General features: G+C 36.4%; 1 protein-coding gene across 2 annotated transcripts in view; it reads right to left on the reverse strand.

The window, feature by feature from the left end:
- SBF2 (SET binding factor 2) overlaps positions 1 to 14,333 on the reverse strand; it is a 486,293-nt gene that overhangs the window by 125,222 nt on the left and 346,738 nt on the right. For both annotated transcript variants that reach the window (XM_070473374.1, XM_070473375.1), the window contains exon 17: positions 6,524 to 6,592. In XM_070473374.1, coding sequence (XP_070329475.1) covers positions 6,524 to 6,592 — 69 coding nt within the window. The remainder of the gene's footprint in view (positions 1 to 6,523; positions 6,593 to 14,333) is intronic.

A 14,333-nucleotide genomic window follows, 5' to 3' on the forward strand; every position in this document is an offset into this window, starting at 1 on the left:
GAATAAAAAGCACCTAAGTAAACAAAGAGCAGCCCAATGTTATTCAGTAACTGTGAAAGAGTTCCTCTGTCAGTAGTTAATTAAAAGATGTAACATTAGACAGTATGTTTCTTGAGGGTAAGGACCATGTTATTCACCTGTAACTCAGCAACAAACATAAGCACAGTGTTTGGCATACCTAAAAAACATCTTCTGAGCTGAGAATGAAAGTACCATATAAACAATAAATGTAATAAAATGTAAAAATGATTATTTTTCACCATAGTAACCCTAATAATTTAAACCTAGCTGTTAAGGTACTACCTTCAAGAAAGGCTTCATAAATTAAAGACACATTAAATACAAGTTTCTTAAAGTAGAAAAAGGTGTGAAAGAACTGTAGAGAAAAAAAAAAACCCTAAATTTATGGTGGCTGTGATGTAACAAATTCCCAAAGATCTCACATAGATAATGTCAAAAGTGGTACATCTTTTAGTCTAAGCAAAGCTCTAAAAGAGAGACGTGTTTAATCTGGGCCAATAAAACACTCTACTTTTATGAGAAGGGTAAGTATATGTATAATTGTCTTTTAAATTAAAAAGAAACTATACATTCTGAAAATTAGAAACCACTGATAAAGGAAACTGAAAATGATTCAAAGAAATGGGAAGATATTCCATGCTCTTAGATTGAAAGAATTAATATTGTTAAAATGGCCATAATACCTAAAGCAATCCACAGATTTAATGAGCCTCTATCAAAATACCTATGACATTTTTCACAGAACTAGAACAAAGATTTCTAAAATTTATATGGAATCATAAAAGGCCTAGAATTACCAAGCAATCCTGAGGAAGAACAACAAAGCTGGAGGAATAAGTCATCTACACTTCAGACCATAGTACAAAGCTATAATAATCAAAACAGTCTGGTGCTGGCACAAAAACAGACATATAGATCAATGCAACAGAACAGAGAGCCCAGAAATAAGCCTGTACACCTGCAGCCAATTAATCTATGATAAAATAGGCAAGAATATACAATGGATAAAAGACAATCTCTTCAATAAAAGGTGTTGGGAAATTTGGGACAGCTATGTGTAAATCAATGAAATTAGAACACTCCCTTACACCATACAGACAAATAAATAAACTCAGAATGGGTTAAAGACCTAAATACAAGACATGACATTCTAAAATTCCTAGAAGAGAATATAGGCAAAATATTATCTGACATAAATTGTAGCAATATTTTCTTATATCAGCCTCACAATGCAAAATAAATAAAAGCAAAAACAAACAAATGGAACCTAGTCAAACTTGAAAGCTTTTGCACAGCAAAGGAAACCATTAAAATGAAAAGACAACCTATGAAATGGGAGAAAATATTTACAAATGATGTGACTGACAAGGGATTAATATCCAAAATATATAAACAGCTTATATTACTCATTATTAAAAAAACAAACAATTCAATCAAAAAATGGGCAGAAGCCCTACACAGACATTTTTCCAAAGAAGATATAAGATGGTGAAGAGACACTTGAAAAGATGTCTGACACTGCTAATTACTAGAGAAATGGAAATCAAAGCCACAGTGAAGTATCATCTTACATTGGGTAGAATAACTATCATCAAAGTCTATAATAATAAATGCTGGAGAGGGTGTGGAGAAAAGGGAAGAAATCCTTGTGCTCTATTGGTGGGAATGTAAATTTGTGCAGCCACTACGGGAGACAGTAAGGAAGTTTCTTAAAAAACTAAAATTAGAGCTACCATATGATCCTGTAATCCCACTCCTGGGTATATATCTGAAAAAAATGAAAACTATAATTCAAAAAGATGCATGCACCCCAATGTTCACAGCAGTACTATTTATAAAAGCCAAGACATGGAAACAACTCATATGCCCATCAACAGACTACTGGCTTAAGAAGAAATGGTGTGTATATATATACACAGTGGAATAGTATGCAGCCATAAAAGAAAGAAATACTACCATTTGTAGTAAAACAGATGGATGTAGTGAATATTATACTTCATGAAATAAGTCAGATGGAGAAAGATAAATACTATATGGTATCACATATATGTGGAATCTAATACTAATACAAATGAATCTATATATAAAACAGAAACAGAACCACAGACACAGAAAACAAACTTATAGATACCAAAGGGGAGGAAGGAAGGGTACAAATTACTATATATAAAGTAGATAAGCAACAAGCATTTACTGTATAGCACAGGGGATTATATTAAATATCTTGTAATCCCATGGACAGAGGAGCTTGGCGGGCTACAGTCCCTGGGGTTGCAAAAGAGTCGGATACAACTTAGTGACTAAACAAAAACAACAATAACTCAATGGGTATAACCTGAAAAAAAAATCACTCTGCTGTACATCTGAAACTAACACTAATTCACTAATATTGTGAGTTAACTATATTTCAATTTTAAAAAAATAGCTGATACATTTAAAAGAAAACCAACAACATAGGCACCTGATCCATCGTCTCTCCCAACATCTTACTCAGAGCAGGCTTTGAGTTCCACTATTAAAAAGACATATATATGGATACACATATGCAGTCATTAAAAATAATTAGGTATATATGCTATATATTAATTAGGTATATAGAAGGATCTCCAAAATATACTACTAAGTGAAAAAAGCAAGGTGAGAACACAGTGTGGTCACTTTAGTTAAAAAATAATCTTATCTGTATATTCTAGCAAAAACACACCCCACCCCCACCCCCAGGAGGAAACCAACTGTCAGAAAAAATGGAGTGGAGGTGGGAAAGTGAGTGTTTATTTTGCATTTTCTATCTCTCTGTACCATCTGAATTTTCTAACCATGCATATATACTGCTTAATTCATTTCAATGTATGACAAAAACCACTGCAATGATGTAAAGTAATTAGCCTCCAACTAATAAAAATAAATGGAAAAAAAAAAAAAGAAAATGTCCACTTGACTGATGAAACTGCGGGCGAGCTTATTTATTATTTATTACATTATAAAGACTAATATAAGTTCCTAGTGGCCCCATCAATGTTTTGTTCATCTTGCTGCCCAAGATGTTGTCTGGTATAGCAGCCTTTTTTGTTGAGATGCTCAATAAACCCCTGGTGCATTGGAAAAAAAAAGACTAATAAATGTTATTAAAAATATTTTCAAAGCAAGTTTAAGCAAGACAAGCAGTTGAGTCCATTTTCTGAAGCAATGCTGAGCAAGAGTCAGGAATTTACACCCTTTGAACAGTATGAGGATGGCTCATGTGCAATCAGAGGCCAGGATAATGCAATTTACATCTACAGAATTTTCCTGAATTAACAAATCCACTATGCATCAGCAATAATTTCCCGTAAGACAGAAACTCAGAAAGTATCTAAGAATCAATATGATCTACTCCTTAACCCTGTCTGCTGGGTATCAATGCAGAGCCTCTCCCCTCAAGATCTACCTGCCTTTGCCTTGCTTTGTGGTACTGAAGCTGGACCTGTCAACGTTTTTTCTTTGCCAGCTGGCACAATATATTAAGCTTTGTCAGTTGGGACACTACAGTATGAATTGGTTTCTTTTCCTGGTTCTGGTGTGCTTTTTCCTTCTTGTTCCTGTTGTGTGTGGGACACCCAGACGCGCTCACCACTTTGCAACTTTCAGTGGTAGCTCAGAGATGGTGGCTTGCTAGCAAGTCTTGTCAGAATTCCAGCAGGCAGTTTCCTGCTTGCCAGTCCAAGCCTGTGGCCCCTCAGTGAACTTCACTTCAGAGCAATCCAGCGGTCATAGCAATGCCTCTCCACCAAGGTCTGAATCTCATATTGTTGGAGAGTGGCCCTCTCCAAATTTGCTCCTTTTGTGGGTATTCTGACTGAACCTTAGACAAGCTGCTCCCTTTATTTGCTATTTCTGTATCCTTAAAAATCCTCTGTACTTCTTAGTAGTTAATCCCCTATCACTACTTAACAACTCCTTATATTAAATTTTTCCTGCTCATATTACTGTTATGGTTTCTGGCTCCTGACTGGACCTTGAGTAATTCATACCCAAATTAAACCAAAACAAACCAAGTAAAATCAAGCCAAGCCAACAATAAAGAATTAAATCTATAAACTCATCATAAAATGTAAGTCTGTATACACAGAAAAGCATGGCAAGCATCCCTGCTTGTTAACTAACTGCATTAAAAACATTCATGAAACAAACAAATAAAAAAACCACAGTGTAATGGTTTTGCACTGTGTAAACTAAGCTAAGCTAGAACTATATTTCCCAGAACTCTCTTTGCCCCAGGAGTCCAGGTTAGGGTTAACGACAGAGAAATGTGTCTAAGATTTGGAAGGCAAAAATGAAGCAGTGGCCACCACATTCTGAAGGTCAGTACAGCCAGGAGCTGCTGTATCTCATACACTTTTATACCTAATCTGCTGGATCCTCTTAATGTGTGGGAAGAACTAGGCTCACATTTCTTTCAGTTCCTGTTGGATCTCTTCCATTAGCTACTCCTCAGAGCTAGGCACATGTGTAGCTCCATGGCCAACAACGCGGCTTCTTTTTCAGGTCACCTCATTCCCTGAGGTTGGAGGATGTGAGAGACATACACAGATTCTACTTTGCCCTGTTCTTCCCTCTGTCATGCCCAGCTTTTCTTCCTGACTGCTGCTCTGATGACCTACAGTGACATCAGGCCAACAGGTAGACCCTAATTTGAAGCTTTCCATAAACTTCTTCTCCAGTTTCCATAACAACATAAAAGCTGGTCCCTACAATAGATTCCTTACTTCCTATCACTCATGGTGCTTTTGCTTGATGACCAAACCCTCGCTAATACACACTGTAAAACAGGTTAATAATCTAGCTTAAAAAAAGTCTTCAGTAGTTTGGATTTCTTGAGCAATTGAGTTTCTACTGTCAGCTATTATTTTCCCTACAGTTCTTATTTTTTAAACTTAGATATTATATAGAAATAAATATCTTAGATGTTAAAGTGGGAAAATTTAGAAATTTTCTGGTTATTTTGGGATATGGAGACAAACCTTCTTGATGGTTTAAGACACAGGAAAGCCTGACCTATTTTTTTTAACATTGTTCTTCATGTTAGGAGAGGAATAAGATGAAGAACCACTAAGGAGAGTTCAGATGAGAATGGTATATATGCATTTAAGAAAAACTAGAGTGGGCCTGGAGACCGGTTAAGGGAAAACCAAAAGATAATGCCCAAGCTCCAGCTGGTTGTCATTAGTCTCTAAAGCCAAATTCATTTGATTAAAATTTTTGAGAGTTGTCCTTGTTTCCTGAGGATGCTCAGTATGACCTGCCGGATCTCAGAAGTGTGAGTCTCATAAATTTCATTTTCTGCTTTTGGAGAGGATGGGAAAATAAGGAGGAAGAAAGAGGAATATGCAGGGACTTGGCAGCAGAGAAAGGGCTCCTGATTATGGAGAATGTTTGGGTTAAGACTTTTAACTCAGAAACTGTGGACAAACCATTTGAAGTAAAGTTTTTAAAAAATTGGTCTTATCAAGAAATATTTATTGAGCACATACTAAGTGCAGGAAGAGGACTAGACCTCATTAGTCAGAAATGGTGGATGAAACAAAAAGGATGGGCAGAACAAAAAGAACAAGAGAATCTGCCAGCATCTAAGGGCATGGATCATTTTTATGAATCAGCTAAAGCACTTTATCTAATGCCAAGTTAGTTCTCCACTAAAACAGATCTGGGAATATCTGATACTCTCTCTTGACTTAGAGTCCATGAAACAGGGAGTAGCTTAAACTAGAAGTCCTTCCATAACACCTGTCTGAAGTCCTGGGCTTCCTGAGGCTAATGGCACATAGCAGGACCATGAGGCAGCCTGGCTGCCACAGGTTTATTGTTTCTTATTGTATATTTCAGAAGGACGTAATCAATGTGCTCTTCAGAGTGTGGCTATTTAACTCCTTTCAAGTCTTCACAGGAAAAGAGAGAACAAGAATTTGCTTGTTTGCCGTAAGAATCAATCTCTTTGAAAGGCATGGACAGGAGAACTACAATATGTGATAGAATTAAGAAAAGCACTGAACACTCCAGAAAATTTTAAGAAGGTTCACAAAAGTTGCCAATGAAGTTAATCTCTAATTTCTGCCTTACATTTATTTATCTAGTGTGTTCATTCATTCATTCACTCACTCATTCAGTAGAAACTTATTGATTAACATTGGGATATAATGAATAAGATAGATAATATCCCACCAAATTTGTTTTCTTTGGAGGTGGAAAGCAGTCAAATATAAACTAAACAATACATAATTTCAGGTTATTAAGTTGCTCTAAAGAACAATGAAGTAGGGATAGAGTGGTGGGGTTATATCTTAGGAGATAATTTAACATGTATTTCATTTTTTACACATAGTATGCAACAAATGTTATAATAAATATAACCACAGATGTGTCTTAGATATAGTCAGGAGATGGGACTGATGTAGTTTCACGATAAATCAAGCTGAATACATTTATATAAATCAAAATGACTTACACATAGACCACTAAAACTTACCCTATAGAAAGCACTAGTCAGAGGGAGTAATGCTGCAGCAATGTTATATTCTTCTAAACTGGAACAATCCTTAAAGAAAAAAAGATAAATGAGCATTATTAGGACATTTATCAGAAATCACAAACATATGGAAACAAAAATCTATGATACATTATTTACTGTACTAAGGGGTTTTACTTTTATTCTAAATTGTCATTAAGACTTACCTAGATAATTGTGAAAAAAGAGCTGGAAAAAAAAATACTGTCCTGAAGCACATTCTTTTGATGTAAAAATACATTTGAGAAAGATATTTTCATATACTATTGGTGAGTAGCTACTTTTACTTTCCCATTTATATTCACAGCTGTGCAATTTGTCCAAAAAATTTTGGAGGGGGTTTAAATATATTTAATTACTGCATTTGACTGAGCCTAAGATACACCTTTTCCCTACACATTTTAACTTCTCTAAGACTGGGATGTATGTTATAATTGATATAGTGTATTTTTTCTTAGTGTTACCTACGAAGAGTTTGCATGTAAAATTTTGTTATGGATCAGGCAAGAAATATCAATGATGCCAAAACCCTCTGGGTGAAATGTTGGGGAATGGGAAAAAGTCAGGAAATCTCAGTGGGAATGTAAAATGGTGCAGCTGCTAGGAAAATGGAGAGAGGAATGAGGAAAAGCAGCTAAGGACAGAAACCTGGGGAAGATATACGCTTATATAGAAGGAATAAAGGAAAATAAAGATGGGAAAGAAATTAGAAGAAAGCAATACTATAGATGTCAGGCTTCCCTAGTGGTAAAGAATCTACCTGCCAATGCAGGAGACGCAAGAGACACTAGTTCGATCCCTGGGTCAGGAAGATCCCCTGGAGTAGGAAATGGCACCCCACTCCAGTATTCTTGCCTGGAAAATTCCATGGGCAAAGGAATCAGGCAGGCTACAGTCCACGAGGCCACAAAGGGTCAGACGTGACTGAGCACAATACTATAGATGTCAGGAGAAGAAATGACCAATGGTGTTGAAAGCTTCATGAAATTCAGTAAAATGAAGATTGAAAAAAAGCCAAGAAACTTGTGAATCAAAGAGGTTACTGGTGACATGATGGGGGTATAAGTGAGTAGAGTAAAACAAAGGCCCCGAATGAAAATGCACATAGCTATAATGGGAAGGAAGCTATGACATCCAAATGGGTGGCTGAATGAATCTTGGTAGTACTGAGCCAGATGAATACTAACATTCTATGTAATCCTTTGATTCTGTAAAAATTAGAAGGGACCCACACACACCAAGGAGGAAAATCCAAGGGGGAGAGAGTTGAAAAAGAAAGGTCACTGGTAGAACAAGGTCTCTGAGATATGGCTGCTAATCAATGTGGTTTCCATTTCTAAGGGGGGAACATCTCATTTCCATAAAAAGCAAACTGACAGAATTTATGTTAACCATCAGGATCCATGAATACATCAGCAAATATATTAGGAAAGAGAAGCTTGGTTTTACAAGGAAGACTCAGGCTTATCTAAGAAGTTTCTATGAGGGCAGCGGGCAGTGTCCTTACTGTTGGGCAAATCCTAGTTGTTTTTTTTTTTTTAAACTGGAGGATAATTACTTTACAATATGGTGATGGTTTCTGCCTCGCATCAATATGAGCCACAGGCATGCACATGTTCCCTTCCTCTTTTTTTTTTTTTTTTAGTTTTTTTTTTGTTCCCTTCCTCTTAAACCTCCCTCCCAGCTCCCTCCCTAGCCCACCTCTCTAGGTTGTCACAGCTTTGGGCTTCCTGCATCATACAGCAAATTCCCACTGGCAATCTGTTTTACATATGGTAATGTATATGTTTCAGTACTACTCTCTCAGGTCATCCCACTATCTCCCTCACCCACAGTGACTGAAAGTCTATTCTTCATGTCTATGTCTCCTTTGCTGCCCTGCAAATAGGAAGGCAGTCATTACTTTGAAATCACATTTATGTTTTTATTTTAAAATCAAGGCAGGCTGGGAAAACTGGATATTCACATGAAAAATGAAACTAGACTTCTATCTTATACCATAAACAAATATCAACTCAAACTGGATTAAAGACTTGAATACAAGACCTGAAGCAATAAAACTCCTAGGAGAAAACACAGGTGATAAGTTCCTGGACATTATTCTTGGCAATCATGTTTTAGATCTGACACTTAAAGGCAACAAAAGCAAATATAAACAAATGGGACTACATCAAACTAAAAAGTTTCTGTACAGCAAAGAAAACCATCAACAAAATGAAAAGGCAATCTATGCAACAGGAGAAAATATTTGCAAATCATATATCCAATAAAGGGTACATAGCCAAAATATTCAAGGACCTCATACAACTCAAGAGTAAAAAAGACCAAATAACTCAATTAAAAAATGGGCAAAAGAACTGAACATTTTTTCAAAGACATACAAATGGCCAACAGGTACATGAAAAGGTACTCCATATTGTTAATAATCAGAGAAATGCAAATCAGAACCAAAGTAAGCTGTAACCTCACTATTAGAATGGCTATTATGCAGAGTACATCATGAGAAACGCTGGGCTGGAGGAAGCACAAGCTGGAATCAAGATTGCTGGGAGAAATATCAATAACCTCAGATGTGCAGATGACATCACCCTTGTGGCAGAAAGTGAAGAACTAAACAGCCTCGTGATGAAAGTGAAAGAGGAGAGTGAAAAAGCTGGCTTACAACTCAACATTCAGAAAACTAAGATCATGGCATCCGGTCCCATCACTTCATGGGAAATAGATGGGGAAACAGTGGAAACAGCAGCTGACTTTATTTTTCTGGGCTCCAAAATCACTGCAGATGGTGATTGCAGCCATTAAATTAAAAGACGTTTACTCCTTGGAAGGAAAGTTATGGACCAACCTAGACAGCATATTAAAAAGCAGAGACATTACTTTGTCAACAAAGGTCCATCTAGTTAAGGCTATGGTTTTTCCAGCAGTTATGTATGGATGTGAGAGTTGGACTATAAAGAAAGCTGAGTGCCGAAGAATTGATGCTTTTGAACTGTGGTGTTGGAGAAGACTCTTGACAGTCCCTTGGACTGCAAGGAGATCCAACCAGTCCATCCTAAAGGAGATCAGTCCTGGATGTTCATTGGTAGGACTGATGTTGCAGCTGCAACTCCAATACTTTGGCCACCTGAAGTGAAGAGCTGACTCATTTGAAAAGACCCTGATGCTGGGAAAGATTGAGGGCAGGAGGAGAAAGGGACGACAGAGGATGAGATGGTTGGATGGCATCACCGACTCAGTGGACATGGGTTTGGGTGGACTTCGGGAGTTGGTGACGGACAGGGAGGCCTGGTGTATTGTAGTTCATGGGGTCGCAAAGAGTCGGACACGACAGAGCGACTGAGCTGAATTACCAAAAAGACAAGAAAAAATTGCTGAGGAGGATGTAGATAAAAGGGAATCCTTGCACACTGTTGGCAGGTAAGTAAACTAGTACAGTCGCTATGGAAAACAACTGGAGGTTCCTTAAGTAACTAAAAATAGAACTATCATATGATCCAAGAATCCCACTTCTGGGTATATATACAGTGCAAAGAAAATAATTTATCTTAGAGAGAAATCTGTACTCCCATGTTCATTGCAGAATTATTCACAACAATTATTCACAACAATTATTCCGCCCAAGGTGTGGAAGCGACCTAAGTATCCATCAAAGAATGAATGGATAAAGAAAATGTAGTTTATATGTGCAATATTATTCAGCCTTATAAAGGAAAAAAATCCTGCCACTTGTAAAAACATGGATGAACTTAGAGGGTATTATGGTTAAGTGAAATAAACGAGGCAAAGAAAGACAAACACTGCATGGTATCACTTATAGGTGGAGTCTTAAAAAAAAAAAGTTGAACTAAGAAACACAGAGTAGAATGGTGGTTGCCAGGGGCTGGGGTATGGGAGAAATGGGAAGATGCTGGTAAAAGAGTACATATAAGATGAATAAGGCTTGAGAATCTAATGTGTAACATAGTGATTATAGTTGATAATACTGTTATTATATAATGAAAATTTGCTAAGAAAATAGAATTTAAGTATTCTTATCCTCCCCAAAAAGGTAAATAGGCAAGGTGACGGATGTGTTAATTAATTCGATTATGGGAATCCTTTTACAATGTATGGTATTTTAAATCATCATCATGGTGTACACTTAAAATACATTGCAAATTTATTTGCTGATTATACTTCAGTACAACTAGAAAAAAATACAGAGGCCATGTAGGAAAACACCACATCCTTTTCCTGTTCTGTCATCTCCATGGATTTTATAAAATAATCCCAGAATACGGCAAAAAGTGTGACTCATCTTTTTTCTTCCTAACTTACTCCTCATTCTCTTGCTTAGGACACTGTTATGTGCAAGAATGTCATCCCCTGTGTCCTAGCACATCTGAGTTTCTTTAACAGAAATGCTTTGCATGTTTCTGAAGACTGTCATGAGGCCCAAGGCAATAAAGTTCAACAGACTTGAGCTGTAATCTTCTCCTAAGGAAATGGTTGGGATGCCAAGATGCCTTTTGACTTTGATTTCACAGCAGGGCTTCATTTGTAATGATGCTGTCCAAACTTTAAATGACAACAGCTGTGATATGAAGTCCCACACACTCATTTATATAAATTTCCCACAAATTAAAAAAAATTAAACAATGGGGAATTTCAATCCACGACCAATTAGCAGGGAACAGGCAATCATAAAACATTTAGAAGCTATTTATTATCTTATAAAATGTTTACACATTGTAGTGCATGTCTCAAACCTGAGCGCCAGTTAAATGCTGATTGCAAAATATAAATAAAAAATTCTTTGTAAATCACGTTAGAGACATTCTAAGTTAATTAGATTGAAAAATGGAAAACTTTGAAACAAGAAGTACAATCATTGACATAGCAATAGCATTTCGGCATAGTGCAGTTATCTGTTGGGGAATCAGTTTGTAAATACACATCCTGAAGTCCCCTGTGTTCTGGCCACATAATAGCAAAGTAGTTACAGGCATACCAGGCATTTTATAAGCCTGCAAGTACTTGAATGCCTATATATGTCTTATTTTGAACTTTGCTATGTGGTTTACCTTTAATTTTCCTCCTACAATTGAAGAGTGAAACTTGCAATCTTAATTTCTCATTACCTTCAATTATTTCATATTTGGATTTGCATACCTTTGGAACTGTTATAACCAGCATTCCTGTTTTCATAAAACATTGGAATCTCTCAAAAATGATATATATAAACATTAAAGAAAAAAATTAGGCCAAAAGGCATGATGTCTTACAAAACTTTTTTTGAGTTTGGATTAGACATAGCTCAGAAAAAAATTTTTTTTAGTTGTCCAAAACACTGAGAACATTTGTATCTTCTACATAGAGACAAAAATTAAAACTACCAAAGCCAAAAATACCTCTGTATATCATATTACTCTCCTGCTCAAAAATGTCAGCTATGTTCTGACCATTACAGGATAATGAGCAAAGTCTTCTGCTAACCTTGTAAGACCTCTGTGGCGTGGGCCAATCTCCACACTTCACCAACCATATGGCCCTCCAGTTATAAGCCACAGCTCTAGTCAGTCTGTGTTTTTTTTTTTTTTGTCATCTAATCCACATCACCGACTCAACAGACGTGAATCTGAGCAAACTCTGGGAGATTGTGGATGGCAGAGGAGTCCATGGGGTCATAAAGAGTTGGACATGTCTTAACGACTGAACAACAACAAACAATTCCACATTATAACTACTCCTGTCACATCTAATACCTCTAGAATACCACCCATGCCTTGCTTTATCACTTACACTCCTCCTCTTTGGCACCTTCATATGCATACCCTCAGGTTTGTCCACCCTTTCCAAGTATAGGGTGTGCTTGCATGCTAAGTTGCTTCAGTTGTATCTGACTCTTTGGACCCTATGGACCAGGCTGTCCATGGGATTCTCCAGGCAAGAATACTGAAGTGGGTTGCCATGCCCTCCTCCAGGGGATCTTCCCAGCCCAGGAATTGAATCCGAGTCTCCTGTGTCTCCCCCACTGGCAAGCAGGTTCTTTTACCACTAGCACCACCTAGGAAGCCCTCCAAGTATAGTGCTAAGTACCAAATAAGCAGTGAGACTCTTGTTTCAGCCTCAGGTTATATTTTAATGCTCAATCAGCTAATATAACATTGAGAATGTATCACAATTTTGAACACTATGGTTATTTAATATGTACCATCAGTCCTACTGAGACAGAAGATGAATGCCAGACTTGACAAATAATATCAAGTCTTAAGTTTTTGAGTGAATGGTTCAAGTCTGCTTCAGATTTATATGTCTGGAAACTAGGACAGTGCACCTGACATATAGTAATAATAGCTAACATTTATTAAGTGCTTACTAAGTATTAATAGCAAACATTTTCTGTTTGGATATACAGAAATTATTTCATTTAATTTTTACAACATCTCTAGGAGGTAGACACTACATTTGGGTCCATTTTGTTTAGAAGGAACTAGTTTCTAGAGGTTAAATAATTGCCTGAGATTAAAAGGGCACAAACAACAGAGGAAGAATTCAAACCCAGCAGTCTCACTCCAATATTTATGCTTTAAAGCTCTATGTCCTGTTGCCTCTCAAATGCAATAAAATATAGAACTGAATATAAAAATGGCATCTGTGAAACACATAATTCAGGCAAAAGAAGAAAATTTCCACTAATTATAAATAATCTCCTCAAAAGAGGTTGAAACTATATGACATCTGTGAAAACCAATTGAAAACTTAAAATGTGATTGCTAAAATTAAAATGCAAAGGAAGTGCTGGAAGTTAATTTTTACCCCATATAGTATCCATTTATTTCATCTCTGTCTTGATAATTTCTTTAAAAATTAAGAAATACAGAGAATCAAGTCAAAGCTTCTAAAATATGCCTAATAGGAGTCCTGGAAATAGAGGAGAAAGCAGGAATAAGTAAAAGAAATAATAAAAAGAACTTAGTCTTCATATGCTAGGAGTTCAGTAAGCATCAAACAGGAAAAATGAAAAAAGATATTTGGCAGAATGAATAAAATGTGGTATACTGATACAAAAGAATACTACATAAAAGTGAAAATAAATTATAGTTATATCCAACATCATGGATTAATCTCCCAGACAAAATTTTGATCCAAAGAATCAAGGCAAAAGGAATAATCACCACCATATCACCATCATCAAATTAGTCACTACTGAAACTCATATCCAATTTAACACTGCTGTACTTTTTTTTTTTAAACTTTTTATTTTGTATTGAGGTATAACCAAAGGACAGGGAAGCCTAGTGTGCTACAGTCCATGGGGTTGCAGAGTCCAGACACAATTTAGCAATTGAAAAACAATAGCTAATTAACAAACAATGTTGTGATAGTTTCAGGTAAGTAGTAAAGGGACTCAGCCTTTCAAATGCCTGTATCCATTCTCTGAAATACTTTCGTAATTAACACTGGCCTCTACCTATATTCACCCCATCAAACACAGCAGTGTAAACACGTAAACAATATAGGATTTCATAAAGTCTACCAAAGCAATGTCAAAGAATTGCTTCTATCAAATCATACTGACAAAGGAAAATCTAACAAAATTAGATCAAGTGAAAAAAAGATCACCGGTTAGGATGATTTTATGCTAAGTGTTTTAAAAGAAACTGATTTGCTGTCAGAGGATTAAGAGAGTCCCTTAAGGACAATTATGAAGGCTTTAAATATTTTTTCAAAAAGGATTATCTTTGAGACAGTGCTATAAAGGCCAAACATAAAGTAAGTCATGATGCAA

The sequence above is a fragment of the Odocoileus virginianus genome, chromosome 10 (genome assembly GCF_023699985.2).
Source record: "Odocoileus virginianus isolate 20LAN1187 ecotype Illinois chromosome 10, Ovbor_1.2, whole genome shotgun sequence".
Taxonomy (NCBI): domain Eukaryota; kingdom Metazoa; phylum Chordata; class Mammalia; order Artiodactyla; family Cervidae; genus Odocoileus; species Odocoileus virginianus.